This window comes from Zingiber officinale, chromosome 7A (genome assembly GCF_018446385.1).
Source record: "Zingiber officinale cultivar Zhangliang chromosome 7A, Zo_v1.1, whole genome shotgun sequence".
NCBI lineage: Eukaryota > Viridiplantae > Streptophyta > Magnoliopsida > Zingiberales > Zingiberaceae > Zingiber > Zingiber officinale.
In genome coordinates, this window is record NC_055998.1 from 90952548 (window position 1) to 90970984 (window position 18437).

Consider the following 18437-nt stretch of genomic DNA (forward strand, 5'->3'; position numbering starts at 1 on the left):
TTCAAGTTTATTCTATTTTATATCCAGAAAGCTACGGTGGTAGATATTCTCTTGTAAACCTCTATTTGATGATATAATATGTTAGAAAGGTTTAAATTCTCATCTTGAATTCTGATGGTTTGCACTGATGAGATGGTTTTGGTGCATGCCAACATTCCCCATGAAGCTACAAGTTATTGACCAACATTGACTTGATGAGACGGAGGAATAGAAGTGAAGAGGAAGAAGAGAAGGGAGGGAGGAAGAGGACGGAGGATATGAGAAAGGCAAAGGAGAAGAGAAGGAAGATGATTATCTTATTGAGATCTCCTCCATGCGTATTTCCTGGTTTTTGATAATTTTAATAGCTTGCTAGTCCTTTAATTTTTGTTGGACACTTGACGCGATCCAAAGAAGTTGTTGATATGTGATTGGAGTCAATGTAACGGAGCCAGATATTGTGGATTCAAACTGCTTTTAAGGTTAGTACATAATTGGAGGGAAGAAAAGAGTGTTGAGGCATGGAATTGAATAATTTGGTTGCATATCATGACATCATCTGTCCATGACCTTCCTTGAGTGTGACAAGCAAAGAAAGGAATGTGATTTAGCAAAGACCAATGATCTGGTACCACCCTGAGTGGAAATTAGCTGTTGAATTGAATTGAAGAGTGATTAGCTGCACAATATAAGGTCCCCATGTTGTAGCTATTTCCCAATAAGGAATACGCCACTATCCTTGCAAGTAATTTGGAGGATGGGAAAATGCCAAAATAGTTGTAATATCGTTATTCCTCAATGGAATAATGATCATTTTGTAAGGATGAAGAGTTTGTTTCCATAGGCGAACTACTTGTACAAATTAAGGCATTTAGTGGATTCAACTTAGAGCAATTCAAGAATCATGTCATTTGGCATTCAGTTAATTTACTTGATTGTTCCCAGTAACATGTTGGCCTCTTAATCAATCCGAATAGCAGACATTGGTGAGTTCGTCTGACACTAGTCTAAGTGGTTGACTTGCTTCAAAATAAGTTTATGAACTTTATTTCTGTGGATAATGTAATACTCAATGTTTTTCTTGCATAAATGGATAACATTCTTTGGTCTTCTCTTTCTACTTCTGTAGGAAGTTTTTCTAGAAGCTAAGCTTATTAGTGTTAACAATATTGTCTTTTAATTTGCTATAAGTTGTTCAGGTCTTGTTGTCACCAGTGGTGCAAAAGGAGATGGAAAACTTCTATTATGGAATGCTTTGAGAGGTGAACTTGATGCTGATCTTAATTCAAGCTTGAGGTAATAGCTTTATTTCCTTGTTGGCTTCAACAAATTTGATACCACTTTCAGTTTAATGTCTACAAATTTACTAACTTAAAAGAAAAATTGAAGTCATTTAGTGACTTCTTTTTCCCTCAAAGTAATAATATGGTTTTCTAATGAAGTACATTTTCAGGAAATTTGCTCAACGGCTGAGTTTTCCTTAGTTTTCTACAACATTGTTAAATATAACCTTGTGTCTAATTTCCAAGTACTTGCACAATGTCTTTTTGTACTTTTAATAATTTCCCACTTGTATGTCTCGTTCTTTTCTTGAGGAAAAAAGATAGCAGAAGTGACCTTCCATATATATTAAAATAAATAAAGTATAAAGCCACTTAGCAAGTACATATGAGGTAAATTTGGTGAAATTTACCTTTAAGTTAGAATTACATCGGACTTTTATGATGCAAAAAGGTTGGAACCGCCAACCCAGCGGCCCCCTCACCCCGGCCCCACAAGTATGAGAGGGAGTAAATCACGGTGAATACGGGCCCAGCTATGACATGACGGTCTTAGGTGTTTAGCACGGACAGATATTGATGTTATCGCAATTGCTGCCGCAGACCTTCGACCTCCCGACTCATGATGCAAGAATACCATGTCATAACCGGCTGATCCCGCCCGTGGGGGCTACATGAGAGTGTCAGAATAATTCAATAAATAATTGGTACTTGTTCTTCAAAGGATTAATATTATAGCCTTTCCTCCTAATTGGTTGCACTAATAAAGAACAAGGTATGTGCAATATTTCTGATGATTCAATCTTTACCATCCTGCAGTTCTTTGTCTGATCTTCCTACCACTTGAGTTTAACTTCATTGTTTTTACCGGTGCATACCATGTGCATTATCATCTTGGCATTCCTTCTCTTGCCATTCTCACATATCAATAGTATTACCACTGATACCACAAGTAACAATGGTTGCAAACACATGCAGAAACAGGATGTTGTGATGTTGGTCATTACATTGCAGCCTCCTTATTTTTTTACACATATCATCTCTCTAGCACGCTGGTCATCTCGGAACTCAATTAGTTTTCTCTTGATGCTACTGAGCTGAATGTGCTAGTGTATCTATGACCTTGAGTGCATCAAGGGAGGTACCACATGGTGTGAATGTTATTTTGACTAACTATGGTGTATTATGATACATCGTCGAGGACAATTTATATGTAATTTCATTTATTTACTAAAGATCTGCAGTAAGAGAAGAATCTTCTTTCCTGTTTAAACTTGTATGATTATGGCATAAATTAATTCTAGTTATATCAACTGTTTTAACATCAGCAAAGATGCAGCTCAAATCTTTTAGCCACATATTAAAATGCTCATGTCTAGCATAAAAATTATAATCTACTGTTTTCCTCAATAATATTGGGTCCCTGTTGGAATATGGGCTCACGAACATTTAGAAGATATGATATTGCTGAGAACCATGTGATGATCGTTATGCATTTCCTTTTTCTCACCTGTACCATTTCTTAACAGATATTTGTTCTCATCATGTTAAATTTTTACGTTGTTTAGTATCCTTTAAACTTTTTATGATTAAAAGCTCTTTTTATATCTTCAATTATAAACATGTTTGCTCCTATTGTCGTGATGATTTTCCATGAATATCATTCTTTGAATTTCTATGCTTCTCTTTTTGTATCTTCAATTATTATTTAACTGTATAAAATTTGCCTTGTTTAGTAGTATTAGCCACTTTGATGTACTTTTGATATTCCAGTTTTCATCACATACTGGACTGGATCTGAACCTTCCTGGTCAAACTAGTCAGCTTGCTCTGGTTTTGAAAACATTGGAGTTTGGCTAGCGACAGTTCAATTTTTTTGTTGTTTCATTCAGTAAGCAATAGCATTTAGCTATTATGTGCTTCTGATGTCATTGTTTTTCTTATAATTGCAGACCACAAGATCAGGCTCATCCTTCAATTATTGCAATGGAGTTCTGTAGCGAAAACATGTTAATAGGTGGGAGTGACTGTGAGTATGGTGGTCCTGCAGTAGTGCAATTATGGGATATCGAGTCTCCAAAGACATGTTGTTCTTTTTCTGCACATGAATCTGTAGGTTATTTTTGCTTGCATGTTAAAAGTTTGTATGTTCAATTTCTGGTGACACACTTTGTTTACAGTATATTACTTCGTTGAAAACAAACCCAACTGGCAACACTATCATCACAGGTGCTATTTTCTCTTGTAATAATGGTCTAAATTCTGAGTGTTCAACAATCTATCTTTGTAACTTATATATCTTATTATGTTTTCAGGTGCGGGTGATGGGACTATTGGTTTATTTGACATCCGGACTTGTGCTACAATCAATCATCTCTCTGTGGGCCCTGGTTTTGAGGTCATTGTACCTGCTTGATAAATTACTGTTTTGCTACAATTGTACTTTTACCATCATTCTATTAATTAATTATGTGACTTTGAACTGCAAGCACACACTTGGATCTTTTGCCTACTGCTTCTATTCATCTCTTAATATCTATTTGCAGCAAATATGGTGTAGTAACAATTCCTACTAGTTTTTGTTTAGATGATGCATTATTGACTATTTATTATTTGCCTTTCTTGTGCATTAACTAATAATATTTCTGTTTAGTTGGATCATACTTCTTGGTTAACTGAGGTCATACCTTCAGCTTGGGAACATGCTGTTTTTTTCTATATTTATGCCAGGTGAACTCTGGTGGGAAGATTTAATTATTTGCAATAATAACCAGTATGGGTGTCGAGGGCAAACTGTTTGTTGCCTTTTTTTCCTTTCTGAGAAAGAGAAAAAGATGATATGTGATTATTGTTATGCCAGAGAAGCATAATATGGCATGGAGGGAAAATGTGTGGTTGAATTTTATATTGAACTGGAAAATGTGTGGTTGAACTTTATATTGAACCATAAAAGTGCTCCAAAATATGCTTGGTTTTTTGGTTTTTGCTAGGATGTTGTCGGAACAATTCCTTATGGATTCACATCCTATTTCACTTTAGCGAGTCCTACATCCAGACATTGATCAAGATATACTATTTAAAGTCTGCAGGATCTGTTTGCATGGTGAAAATCCCAAATTGATTGACATTTTACTTTTATCTCGATTGCTTACATCAAAAACAGAATTGTATGACTGAGATAGGGGCCAACACCCTTGGCCATCCTAGAGCAATGTGTCATCAAAAATCTCCTTTCATACCAGATGTCCTCGAGAATATGTGGAGACACTCAGGTTAGTGGGTGCCCTTACTAGGCGTATAAATAAGGCCATGGGGATCCATTCAAAGGCATGACAAAGGAGCCGCAAAACCACTTCCACTTTTCCACTCCAACACCTCTTCAAGCCTATTCAAGACCAGAATGGAACCTCACATGAGTGCATATTTCAGACTCCAGGCAATGCAGTCAACCTCATTTCAATCTCAAACAACTCAGCCTGACCTCATTTAGTATTTGTGTGCTTCTTCCAATAAGACTATTGCCTGTGCTAGCCACATGTCAGCAGCCACACTATCTTATGTACTTTAACCATAACAGTTGGACTGAGCTAAAGTCTTTGTTCCATCATTAGCAAAAAGTATTAGCTGAAAATATATTGAGATAATATACTACTTAATTAGCAAATGAACGGAATTATTGAAGTTGGGGGCTCCGTGCTCATAGTTGCACATGAGAGAGTATGAGGGTCCTTTTAGTGATTATGTGAAGGGTGTGTCCCCCCACCAAGATTATTCATTTTGGAATTGATTGGGTTCTGCCCTTATCAACCTCAACATAGTACCATAGCTTTTTTTCCGCAGGCATGAAGGCTATGTTGATTCAAGACTGTTACATGCTCATAGCCTCACATGGTAGAATGAAAGTGCTTAGGGAGCATACCATCTAAGGCTAGTCTAATTTGGACCGGATTCCATCCCTCTCAACAAAGACAATATGATAGATGACTTAATAAATGAATATGATATCAGGAATTCAGAAACATCTGAGGAGAAATGGCCATGCGAGAGCAAAAACTTGACTCTTCTAGCTGACCTTCAAGTTCATTGATAATGCATTTTTCTTGGTTGATTGTATTTTTTCACAAATTTTATTGTGTTAGTTTAGTTGACTTAAGTACTTGGGCCAACTATCTGTATTCAGCTTTTCAGTTTGGTTCATTCTCCTTATAAGTTTTGAGCACAAAATATCTGAAGTTGCAGAGAAAGAGCCTCTTTTGTACAATATTATTATACTCTATGTTAGCATTTAGATGTCAAAACTCTCCTTGTTTATCTATTGCTAAGTGTTCTCTAAATATTTTAGACTGCTCAAAAGATGTTGGTACTTTCTATGATATTCTTGGCAACTTCATAGATCCTTAACTCAATTTCCTTTGTCACAGGTGACGTCTGTTTCTTTTAGTAGTTGTGGAACCTATTTTACTGCATCTGGCACATCAAATAATACCTTGGTATGGGATACACGAGTTTTGCCAATGAACTGTGTCCAACTAGCCCATGAAAGCAATGATATGCGTTTCTTAAGGCCTTTGCATTGTTTGAGCCATGGGAAGCAAATGCCAACTGCTGAATATGCAGGTCAAGTTCCTGGGTGAGTACCCAAAGGAGAATCCATATTTTGTTAGCAAATGAACTTGAAAACTGAAATTGCATAAAAAATAACTAGAGTTCGTATCCTACTTGAAGTTCACTGTTCCTTTTCAATTGCTTTCCTTGGTAATGAATGTAGGCTTTGTATATGAACTCAATCACCATATGAAAATTCAATCCAACATAGTTATCCACATACTTGGCAATTTAGAAAATTATAAAATGTAACTATGTTATGGAGTTTCTGGAGCTTTGTGCCATTTTCATTTATGATCCCCCTGATTGTTCACACTTGACAATATCTAGACAGATGATTTTTATTATTTTGATTGTGTAATATAAGTTGTCCATATTTATGGGCTTAGCTAATCCTGTAGTGGATGTTATTTTGTTGTGTGTAATTAGGATGAAATATATATATTATATATATATATAATGGGTTGAATTACTTTTTTTTTCTTGCTTAGTAAATCTCCTCTTGGTCTCAGAGTTGTTTGTTTTGTCCTTCATAAACTGACACTCTTCCATTTCCTCTGTCCTCTCTTCTTATCTCTCCCTATCTTTTCTCATTCTATTTTTTTTCTACCTCATCTGATTTTTTTTCCTGATGCAGAATGAGAAAGATGAAAGAGAGATTGTAGGTCCGATAACTGCTTAAAATAGGGAAAGAGTAACAACAACCACCCAGCCTTATCCCACTAGATGGGGTCGGCTATATAGATCCTTCTACGTCATTGGGTTATATCTCCTATTATATCGTCATTTTTATTTAAATAAATATTATCTTGTTTAATTGTTGTTAACCAAGTTTTTTTTGGTCTCCCTCTTTCTCGTTTGATGTGCACATTTGGCATAGTTTCACATTGCCTAATTGGAATATTTATTGGTTGTGTAAGTACATGATCGTATCATCTTAAACGTGTCTTCCCGAGTTTTTTCTCAGTAAGTGCAACTCCAAATTAAAAAGAGGAAACAGTGACAAAGAAAATATTCTGATCAATAGAGGGCTACTTCAAGAAAAAGAATAATAATAAACAGTGTAGGTGATGAATTGAATTAATGTTCTTTTATGCTATTTCTCTTCTTTCCATCATCTCCCAGTTCTTTATCAATTCTTTCCTGCATCACTAGGATATTGAGTCTACTCTTAATTCAGTCCGTGGAAACTGATCAAATATGGAGTCTGGTAAGAGTTAGCTGATGTGCCACTAGAAAATTGGGAGTTCAATTAATTTGAAGTACTAGGAAAGAAAAGACAAAGGACTGTTCTGACTTATGATAGAACTTTCATGAAATTTCATGATGTTCCATAGTTAAAATTTTTGACCATTTGTCAAAGAGTTGTGAGTATTATTTCTATTTTTTAATTGTCTAATAAATACACGGCTGTCCAATTTCATTCACATTCCAACAAGTGCATGCATGTTGTAGGAAGATATTGCATACATTATAATAAGTTCCATTGACATAGATCTTGGTTGCCAAATTGATGTTTGTAACATGAATAGTTTCATAAAAAAATTATAAACTGTCAAAAAACTATTCTACTTTAGATGAGTTTTGGTATTTACAAGTATATAAGATAATATAATATTTCATTTAATAGCATGATAATAGGTGAAATTAAATGCAAATTCATAACAAAAATATATGTGCAAATTATTATATATTTTAATTTATTAAGAATTTAAATGAAATGAACTATTGAAATTTCCTCGTCAACTGCTTTTGGCATAGAAAAATTATTGTCATCAAATAAGAGACAACTTAGATATGTCATGCTTCTATGTCTATCAATTTTACTCTCGATAATTTAATCTCAATCATTGTTAGGTGTCAAATTCATATTGGTTGCACTCAACTCTGCCCCACTTACTACTATTTTTTCTTCCATGTTATTGTTAACTTCGAGATGTCACTTTGTTTTACTATTATATTGTTATCCTATAATATAAAATTTATTAATTGTTTCTTTGTTATAATAAATTCAGTTCAATTTGTAAAATCTTGGGCTTAATATAATTTCTTAATGGGTTAAATTTATTTTTTAGTTTGTTAAATTTTAATTTTAATGAGGTTTTTATTTTTAGAATCATATATAATGAGATGAATCAGAATGGTTCTTTCACTTCTGATTCATATGAAAGAACTATATTCTTTTATATGTGAATGGTATGATTTTGACAACTATGACACAGATATCTTCAGAATACACCAGATTAGCATACAAGGTCCATTTAAGAGGTCAGACTCTGTATAAGTTCCAGTGAAGAACTTATGAAAGTTAAGCTTTTAATTCTTTATTACCAAAACTATGGCATAGCCAACAAAGGTATAAAGTTTTGTTCCCAGTTGGGGTTTTGGTTTCTGGTTAGAATGAGATGGTGCAGGCGCCATACAGTGTGCCGACATGTAATGCCAATTGGTATCGATTAGAGGAGATACCGAGGAGAGGAAGAAGTACAAGAATAAGGGTTGTCATTATGTGGAGACAGTTTCACTACATGAAGAATAAGGACTATTCCTATGCAGGGATCTAGTTGCCCCGGAAAGTCACCGAAGAAGGTCTGCAGCTATGATACTAGCTCCAAACCCCAGCCACGTAATCTCTCTCAATACAAGTGAGATAGTACTGGTTTCGAAAACCTTGTGATTATCTGATTGGGGTTTTCCACACTATTGAAAATTCCGACTTGACATACTGTAATTATTTTACACTAGTTTCCAATTTTCAATTCCTAGTGGTTGGTTTATGTATCTCATGTAGAAACCTCAGTCATAACCCTTTTAATTGTCACAGCCATGTTGAGAAGGGTGATGAAGGAGTAAATGATGCTCGGTGGCTTCAGACAGAACCCGTATTAGTAACTGTCAGTGGTGATGGGAGGTTAGCAGATTACATTGATCTTCTTCTGATTTATTTATTTCCTGTATCCACCTTAGAGCGTTTCCTTAGTTGTTTGCTATACACAGCATGGCAATGTGGAATGTTACCCTTGGTCAACCTTGCGTCAGACATCTATTTAGTCATAAAAGATGTTCTAATACTGTAAGTTAATGTTCATCATCATTTTTGGGACATGTTCCATGGTCATGGTGATTTTACCACAATATGGCACATTTTTTATTTGACCTTGATTTAAATGTTATCAACTGCAGGTTGCTGTAGCCCCAAATGATGAATACTTGTGCACAGGAGGGGATGATCAAAAAATTGTGAGTTACTTTGGATAATGGCCTCTTTCGGTTTATTTGTAATAGTTGTCCTAATTTCCACGATAGGAGTCAATAAAAGATTTAGTTGACTTGATTACTTCCATTTAGGGTGAGATCAGACTCATCATTCAGGTTATACTGATGATCATCTATCGTAACTTTAAAATGATTTCATGCCTCGAGTTAATATAGAAGACATTTAACAAATGAACAATCAATAAACACAGATGCTGTCATAAAAGATCTATGCAATCTACAATCATCTTGTTTATTTCCTCACAGCTATGTTTTACGATGCTATGCAAATGTATCTTTATTCCACTGGCAATCTGAGAACACTATGACTCAATAACCTAGGACATGCCTTCAAATCATGGAGCTTTTTTTAAAAGATGTTATGTTATAGACAATAGAAGGGGAGCCTTGACGCAATGGTAAAGTTGTCGTATGACTTGGTGGTCACGGGTTCGAGTTGCGACAACCTCTTCCAATGCAGGTAAGGCTGCGTACAATAGACTCTTCCCCGAGACCTTACATTGGCAGAAATTTCGTATACTAGGCTGCCCTTTTATAGTATAGACAGTGTACCAGCAAACTAAGCAAGACTAATCACAAGATTTAATACCTTGACAATGAGGGATGGAAAGAGTTTTATCTCTTGAGCTTCATGCTACCACTAGAAAATTTTCATGTAGCAGTAATCCGGGGATCATTTGTACAGTGGAGGTTTTTCTTACTGGTATTAGGTTATGGATAGCGGATTTGCTTCAACATTACCTGTTGTAGCTTTAGGTTTAGGTTGATTCTTATCTGTACTATGTAATACAATCGTATTTGTCCCACAGTAACAGTTATGGGTTGACAGGTTTTGTATCACAAGAAAGATGGAGGTGCCCGCTTGAAGTGGCGACTGACTCATCCACTGCAGGACGATAATTAGAATGTTCTACTACAATGGCTCTTGCAGGCTCATGCTGACAGTCGAGTATCAAAGATGGGAACAACTTAAATGCCTATGAATGAACTTCATACGATTGCCACAGGAGCGAAGGCAATCAATACGCCTGGTTATAGCAAACTACTTGGAATCAGAGGCACTGATTGCAGCAAGTGGTGCTCCAGAATCACTGGGGGTCTTTTGATTTGGTTAACGACATGAAGATGGAAAGAGCGCTCAAGATCGACTCTAATCTAGAACAATCGAGGATGACTGGTCTGTTTGTTAGACTTCTTAGCTCTTTTCCCTATCAGAAATGTGTGTATTATTAATAGAACCATTGTGTTTTCTTTACTCTTTTATCTCAATCGACGAGCATTTGAAATTCTCATGATTGTTCTTTGCATTAGTTTTACAATCAGCAATGAGCATAAATAACAAATCGAAAAAAGATCCTAGATTTGAGAATGTCATGTGCTTCTTGGTACTCAATACTTTTGATAACCAAGATATCTACAAACATGTTTATAAAAACCCAAAATTGATTTTGCGTATGCCTTTGGTGAACTGAAGATAATGGATGTTTAGTAATACTATCCGTTGCCGACTCAAGTTGACTTGTCTGGCATGGAACTCCGGGTCCTTATTCGTTTTCTTTGCCTAAAGAGTTTCTTGGCCTCACTCTCTTAGAGCATTCCATTTAACTTCCCTAAAAAAGTATTTATCTTCAATTTTATATTTTACATAATTTTTTTTACATCACATATTTATTTCTTAAATTTAAATTTTATAAATAATATTTCTTAAATTAAAAAATTAAAAATTATTCTTTAAATATTAAAATATTATTTAATTTGAAAAGAAAAAGAGTAAAAAGAATGAATTGGATAATAAATAAATTTTACATCCGAAGAGAAAAATAATAAAAAATAGAAAAAAGTAGAAAATAATTTTAAAAAAATAAATATAATGAAAATTTTAGAATAGTAGTGAAGAATAATTATTTAAATTTAATAATATGAATAATTTAATTTAAATTTTAAAAATATTATAGAAAAATTAATATGGATGTTGGTAGTGGTAAAGTCGGATCTATCGGCTTCTATTTTTTTTTTTTTTTTATATAGCTTTGCTGTGCAATCAAGTTTAAGTCAACATCAACTAATAACATCGACCGATTAGGGCAGGCATAACACGATCTCAAGTTGTGTTGAGTTCAGCATGGACTCAACCTAGGCACAACTAGGATACTAAGCCCCATTAAAATACTTAAAAATAAAATAGAAAAAAAATTAAAAATATCAAATAAATAGAGAATATAAAATAAATTCACAAAATATATCTACTGGATTTTAGTTTTAATTTTCTTATATATATACACACACGTCATCTCTAGTTTACTAAAAAAAACCCAAGACTCACGAATTGCTATTAGTAACCCTTAACAATACTTGGAGTATACTTTTGCGTGTCACTTCCAAATTTTGCTAAAACTTACAAAAAAAGAAAAAAAAATAGTGAATTCCAATTGTTGCTTCAAAATTAAAACTTAAATAATACTCGATCGCATTCAAAAAATAGACTTGTCACAAGTTTGTATATCACATGATAATTCAGGAAGCTGGAATACTAGAAACATTAGACACCACGATCCAGTCAACTAAATAGATACTAGCATAACATTAGAAGTTGGTATATCATCACATACTATCAAGACTAAGGTAGTTATGTTTGCTCTTATAACTTACTCCATATGGGGAAAATTCCTGAGCGTGCAGGCTAGTTTAGCTAACTTGCCTCAGAATGCTGCAAAACTCGGAGAACACTTTGGCACTAGCACATCATGCAGAAGCCTCAAGCCTCAATTTTCTGAGCTTTATTAGGATGCTTTTCACCAGGATTTGTGTGGTGAGGGCGCTTGCCGCCGTGCCCTCTTCCTCCCCTATTAAATCTACCACCCCTAGGAAGGAGCCAATGTATCAGAAAAAGGCGAGCATGATGATAATGGAAAGATGGTGGTAATGAAAAGAGCATTGAATTTAATATAATGAACTGAATATAGAAAATTAAAAATAGGTGAAATACCTTCCTCTGTTTGATTTGTTTTCTTTACGCTTCTCCTGATTACCGCGGAGCAGATTCCAGTATTCCTTCTCTGCATCACCTGAGAAAGCGACTAAATATTAGCATACCATGATCTACAAGGATCTATAAGGGAACACAAGATACTGAAGAAAATACAAAAGAAATGGGAATGCATGTGTTACTATAATTGCTGTGTAACATTAGGAAACACTGACAAAAATACAGAAAAAAAAAGAACAGGAAATGTAAGAATTCACAAGATATCCCATTTACCATTCAACGAGAGATTTATGAGGATAGTGTTTCTAAGATAAAAGTAGGACTCATAAGAAGCTTGAAGAGGAATCTAGAGTTTTAAGTGATCATTGAGTGCCATTTTAGATACAAGTTTACAGACAATGTAAAAACCAAGCATATAATACGAATTGAACATTGAACAATTAAGAAATATGGCATCGAACATCTGTTGAACACTTGAACTTAAACCCAATTGTTAACAAATTGTATTTTTAAAAAGTAATCACTCTAAATAATATTGGTCCATCTTCTGATGCAAAATTAGGAGCAGACTGACTGACAGAAGGTTATTTGGCAAAAGCATATGGATATTACTTTGCAGCTAGATACAAGATAATAGTAATAATGATATCTCTCTTGCTATTCTTTTAACAAGTAAAATTAAGGTCAATTAAAAAGATTCTATTAAGTTAGCACAAATTATACCAGTCAATGCTTCCAGAGTAGCAACATAATCCTTCACGATGAAGCCACCTTCAACAAGGACTGCTGCAGCACGAGCTTTCGTAGCAGATTCAGGGTCCTCGAAACGAACATATCCCAATTCCTCACCCATTCTGAAATCAACAAACTGCAACCAAAAAAAACAATCATTTGTCAATGAGATTTTCAAAAGAAAAGGTGAGATCAATTCTGACGCAGGATGAACTTTTGCAGTTCTTAAAACATTGCGATACAAAATCATGCCTCTTTTGAGAATTTGCCAAAAGTACATTCAACAACTTAGATGGGATTTTCTCTTTCCAATGTTCTTGTGATTCGTCATGATATAATCACGATGTTGATTAATTGGTTATTTAATTGTATTTTTCTATTTGATTGTCCACTCAATTCAGCTGATAAATATTGCATTCAAATGTAGGATCCCATCGCTCTTCCCAAAGCATGGGTCACAGTCAGATCATATCATGTTTTAGCTTCATGTTGTGGTCATTAGTTGGATATGCATGAAATCGATTATGCTTGGTTTTACACATGCAATTATCAAGTGTGGTTATGCTTATTTATGTAGTTGCCTCCGGTTTTAGGAGTATCAAGTTGGTTAGACAGATTTTAAAGGACTGCTAGGGCTATTGATATAACACTAACAGTCAGTTTGTCTAATTACATGCATTTGGACAAAGTCAAATGGTGGTTAGATTTGACACTTGATGAAAATGGTACACTGAAATTGCATTTTAGTGAGGGAAATATGAGGAAATCATGGCTTGTTATGTGAAATACCTTAACAGTACCAAATTTCTCGAGAAGTTGTTTAATGTCCTCCCTTGTCACTATACTACCATCATTCGTGTTCTTGCTTTTATCCACTGGCAGAGATTTATCTTCCTTATCTTCAGTGTCATGTTTAACCTCATCGGTAGCCTCTTCTTCAATTTTCTCTGAGAGACATTCAGTCATATCTTCATCATTTTTTATGTTAACATCGGACAACTTGCCAGCCTCTTCTCCCTTCTCTTTATTCTCCTCATTCCCTGTGTCTTCAACCTCTTCACTGGTGGAGCCTCCTTTATTCTCATTAACTTTGTTTTCAGTATTCTGTTCAAGAGGTTTATCGTCTTGCTTTTTCTTCAACTTAAATGCAATAATTAACCCTTTTGGATAGCTATCATGAACCAGATACAGAATATTAGTCAGCAAAAAAAGTTAAATATTTGGATGAAAAATAAAGACTCAAAAAATATAGAAAGCCATTGGAGAATCTTTCATCAAAAGGACTAAAGAAGTGCAAGAAATGACAAGTCACAGAAGAATGCATAAGTTAATATATATAACCTTTCATCTGATGAACTTCTGTTATAAAACTTTTCAGCTTCTCCTCTCTTCTTCTCTCTTTGAAGATCAAAATCCTTTCTGCATTTAAATTTAAAATAGTAATTGAAAACCATAGTTTCATAGATGGAGTTAGGGAAACAAGCAAACACTACGATGTTAAATAGGAAAAATAATGAAGTATGAACCATGTCTTTTATGCTATCTACTAGACTGATTAGACCTAAATGGTTTTAAGCTTATCAAATTCAGACTATTGGATCCAAATATGATAGCTATTATACCATTCCATCATATGTTTTCTTTTCGCATTAGATGGTTGAATGGTATTTGTCATCAAATAGTGCTTGAACCACACAGGGACCTGGAGAAAATTGACTGAGCACAAGCAAACCCCTAGGTTTCAAAGGAACACTAGAAGTACCCTAAAAGAATTCAGAGAAAAAGTAATGTGCTGGATCTCCTATTGGTATATCATGCTGACATGCCATGTCAAGCAAAATTCAAAATCTTGCAGAAGACCAGTTTGTCACTTTTGACAGAAAAGCTACATTGGAAATGCTGATAATCTTAGGATAACAAACATTCATCACCTATACCCAAAGCACAAATTATATGAAATTTTTATATCATGACAGGAGAATCCTCTGTTAATCTATGCATGGGACTGATATGGCTAACTAGTTGGTTTGGATAGTTGAGAAATGAGCCTACCATGTACCGATTATGGTCAACATGGTAACCTGAAACATTTTTTGGCCGCCTAAATGTACAAGGAGCAGACAAGAAAACTTACTTAGGTTGTAATTCTAACTCCGCTCCAGCAAAAACAAGTTTCTCCTGTAAAATTTTAGTTGCGTCCACTTCTTCTGAAAATTCAATCAAAGCAGTGCCACAGATGTGTCTTTTGTCAAAAACATGACGAGGAAGCCTAACACTATTTACCTGTGTGGATTCATCAAAACATTGAAAAGTAATTAATGAAAAGAAAAAGATATAACTTTTGAAAATAACTAACCAGCAAGTAATGAATGAATTCTAATGTACTATCCTACACATAAGATGAAACCTTGACATCAATAAAAATTACAGCCACCTTTCTGATCCAATACTGTTGATGATAGATTGTATGAAGTGATCTAAATCATAGATGTATAATTAACTGTTAGAGTTTACAAATTTCAGCAAATAAGATCTTAAATTCTCTGCTACGACTATCAAATTTTGTACATTTAAAAATCTTCACCATTCAAATAACAAAACCTCAAATATGATATTCTTAAAACAGAACAGTCAAAAGGCTGTAGTCAAGTAGACAAAAGCAAAGTTATAACGTTTCAGCTTAAATTGTCACAAAAGCAGACAAGTGGAACCACTGTGGTCGACAATGCAGACTAAATTCTGGATTTTTAACTTAGTGTTCATATTTTCTACAGAAAATATAAATAAACTATTAAATTAAAGTCAAAAGTATTCATTTTATAGGAGTTCAGTTTCATAACTTGAAATGTACTGGAGAAGTCAAAATATTTACTAAAGTATCTCATGAAAAAACTAAGATGTTCTTCTTTCAACTGGAATTGGTAATGATTTACTACTGCTCTACCTTTCTTGTTTCTACTTTTATGCTCTTCCATTGCTTTTCAGTTGTTCTCTCTTCCACTCAGTCACCTGTTTTTTTAAAGGTATGTGCAACCATCTTGAAAATAAATCAGAAGCAACAAACTCTTTATTATTGTTATTTTTTTTCCTTAAGAAAAAAGGTCATTAAGTCCCTCGTAATAGCTTAGAGCATCCACAATAGAGGATATTTGGAGGGGATATTTCTCCAAATATCCCCTATTGGAAGGGGATATTATAGAGGAGATTTGAAATCACCAGGCATAGACTCTCTCTCTCTCTTTGTTTTTTAACAAAAAAATTTAAAAAATATATTTAACAGTGGAATTTGGAATATTTGATAGTGGAGTATTTAATAGGTGGACCCCATAAATATTTGGTTGGTGAGATATTTGATTGTGGGATTTGGGATATTTAAGGAATGAGATATTTGATTGATGATGTGGATGTGGGGACCACAAATATTTGGGAGAAATATTCAATCTTATTGTGGATGCTCTTAGAACACCAAATTCTTCAGGCCAAACTCCATGTAGATCAGCATGATTAAATTCAGAATCTAACATTTGAATATTTTAGGATAAAAGTAACTCGACATCACAACTTTAGTTTTTTGAGGTGCTGCTTCAGGCATGGCAGGGCTTGAAAATAAAGAAATAGAAATTTTGAGCTAGCAAAATAGGTTGTTAATTTATTTGTTCTTGCTAATCATGATCTACAATCATAGTCAGTTTTGCTAATCAAAGGTTAATGCCGTTCTTCAGTTCAACGATGGTTATCAATAGAGTCAAGGAAATAATTATTAGGTCTGGACAAAAATCTAATACCATACACATGAAATATCCAGGAATCAGTTCCATGCTATAGATATCACAACACAATGGGTCCTTTGTCTTTTCAAGGTCATGCATACAGGTGGATTGAGCACTTTTCAATCAAAATAAGCAAGGAAGGCAATCGTACAATTCCTAATGTAAGTTTTTCAATATGAGCAAAAGAGGGTATTGATTATAAACTCTCTAAGGGTTGTGAAACCAATCAGTTAGCAAAAGATTGTCACAACGTACAAAATAATAGTGCAGCAGAGCAATCAAATATTGATTATACCTTTCCACACTGAGCAAAGAAGGAATGGATGTCTTCTATCTTAACATCATAAGGCAATGGCGATGCAGCAACAGTCTTTGAATCCACAAGCTCTAGAATTTCTTCAGGTGCCACAAGGTTAGTACTCCTTCCAACTCTCTTTCCTAGGGAAAAAGAAAATTGGCCAGTGAAAAAAAAATATATCTCACTAAGGAACTCAAGATCAAACAGGAGGAAGAATCCACAATCCATAAAACCAATCAATGATCACAAACGGTGCAAAACTAGAACAAAAAGACTTTTTTTAAAGAAAATATATATCTTGTCTGGAAGACGAATCTTGTTTGGAAGACAAAAAATGTTATTGAAGAGGCCCAAAAAAAAGAATAATAATATGTAACGCAGGATACAAAATAGTATAGTCGTATGGGAGATAAAAGACTCTTAAATTGGTGTTCTCAATAAATATTTTTTCAAGGGCAGCAAGAAAAGCAACTGCAGCTGACACAGTAACAGAGATTCCTCAACTGCTCAACCAACCAAACAGCGATAAATATCAACAGAAATTTACCGTCTTCTGAGATTCGAAGGGATGTTGAGCTCCTTAGAACATCCGCCACCGCTAGCACTATCTCCTCTGGGATATTTTCGGGCTTCAGCGCCGCATCCAAGCCCAGATGGTTTTTCATACGAGTGAATGAGCATATTAATGACAAGCTCACCACTATTTCCAACAGTTAAGATAGACAAACCGAGTAGCAACATACTGACGATTGAAGGGGGGAAAAGACATATATCAAAGGAAGAAACAAAGAAACATCTTTAGCAAAGGATACGTCCATCCTCATTCTCCTGCACCGATTGCTTAAGAAACTTGTCGCGGGGCAAGTTGCTGTCGCTGAAATAGAACTCCACCTACGAAAATGGAAAGCAGAACAATCAGAGGAGTCGAGAGACGAAAGGAATAAGCCAAGCCACCAACCTGCCGTAGCACGTTCTTCGCCTTGGCCTCGTCCAAAGGGGTTGCCGCCGCCATTGTCGTAGGGATCGAGAGGGGGGGAGGCCGGAAGGGAGGGCGCAGAACAGGAGAGAAAAAGAGAGGCGTATCGGGGTTTTTCTAGGGTTTTTTTTGGAGCGTCGAAGGACGGTGGGCTATAATGGCAAGTGGTCCCACGTGCGGAAGTGCCTCCGATTTATACGGCTTGTAGATCGTGTCACTGTATTCGCCACGTTGACGGAAAATTTCACTTTGCCCCTCCAAAGTTTGTCAAATTATTCTTCTCTTAAAATCGTCAGTGTTTTTAATTAAAAATTAAAAGGCCATTTTAGTTTGTTGTCGACTCCACCAAAATTTATTTATGCACAAGTCAATTGAATAAATAAATTTAAATAATTTATTTAAACAAGTGCACGAACTTGTATCATCATGGTCCCCGAAGTCATGGTACCGGAGTAAAATATTCAGATTGTCATCTAAATATTCATGGTTCGAACCTCAACTAACCTCTGTATGTACTTTTCGATTTACCCTTCCA

At 34.9% G+C, this 18437-nt stretch overlaps 2 protein-coding genes across 3 annotated transcripts in view; one reads left to right on the forward strand and one right to left on the reverse strand.

Moving 5' to 3' along the window:
* LOC122001762 overlaps positions 1 to 10426 on the forward strand; it is a 29009-nt gene extending 18583 nt beyond the window's left edge. The window contains exons 12-20 of one of the 2 annotated variants that reach the window (XM_042556667.1): positions 1179 to 1275; positions 3212 to 3371; positions 3440 to 3488; positions 3575 to 3657; positions 5681 to 5889; positions 8689 to 8775; positions 8845 to 8937; positions 9048 to 9104; positions 9970 to 10426. In XM_042556667.1, the coding sequence (XP_042412601.1) occupies positions 1179 to 1275; positions 3212 to 3371; positions 3440 to 3488; positions 3575 to 3657; positions 5681 to 5889; positions 8689 to 8775; positions 8845 to 8937; positions 9048 to 9057 (788 nt within the window). In that variant the 3' untranslated portion in view covers positions 9058 to 9104; positions 9970 to 10426. The remainder of the gene's footprint in view (positions 1 to 1178; positions 1276 to 3211; positions 3372 to 3439; positions 3489 to 3574; positions 3658 to 5680; positions 5890 to 8688; positions 8776 to 8844; positions 8938 to 9047; positions 9105 to 9969) is intronic. The other variant, XM_042556666.1, reaches the window with a different exon arrangement.
* Positions 10427 to 11583: 1157 nt separating this feature from the next.
* LOC122001763 (la protein 1-like) lies at positions 11584 to 18042 on the reverse strand. Its single transcript, XM_042556668.1, has 10 exons — positions 17885 to 18042; positions 17739 to 17817; positions 17474 to 17626; positions 16924 to 17066; positions 14993 to 15141; positions 14200 to 14277; positions 13648 to 14029; positions 12850 to 12994; positions 12127 to 12205; positions 11584 to 12001 (listed from the first exon to the last, which is right to left on the reverse strand). The coding sequence occupies exons 1-10, from the start codon at positions 17936 to 17938 to the stop codon at positions 11896 to 11898; spliced, it is 1368 nt and encodes a 455-aa protein (XP_042412602.1). The 5' UTR covers positions 17939 to 18042; the 3' UTR covers positions 11584 to 11895.
* Between the last annotated feature and the right edge of the window lie 395 nt (positions 18043 to 18437).

Bases quoted from the DNA above. Each gene is read 5' to 3' on its own strand.
- LOC122001763 (XM_042556668.1), bottom strand. From the start codon at position 17,938: ATGGCGGCGGCAACCCCTTTGGACGAGGCCAAGGCGAAGAACGTGCTA. The intron at 17,818-17,884 runs GTTGGTGGCTTG...CCATTTTCGTAG, and splicing joins CGAAGAACGTGCTACGGCAG to GTGGAGTTCTATTTCAGCGA. The intron at 17,067-17,473 runs GTAAATTTCTGT...CTTTTTCCCTAG, and splicing joins CCTTCGAATCTCAGAAGACG to GAAAGAGAGTTGGAAGGAGT.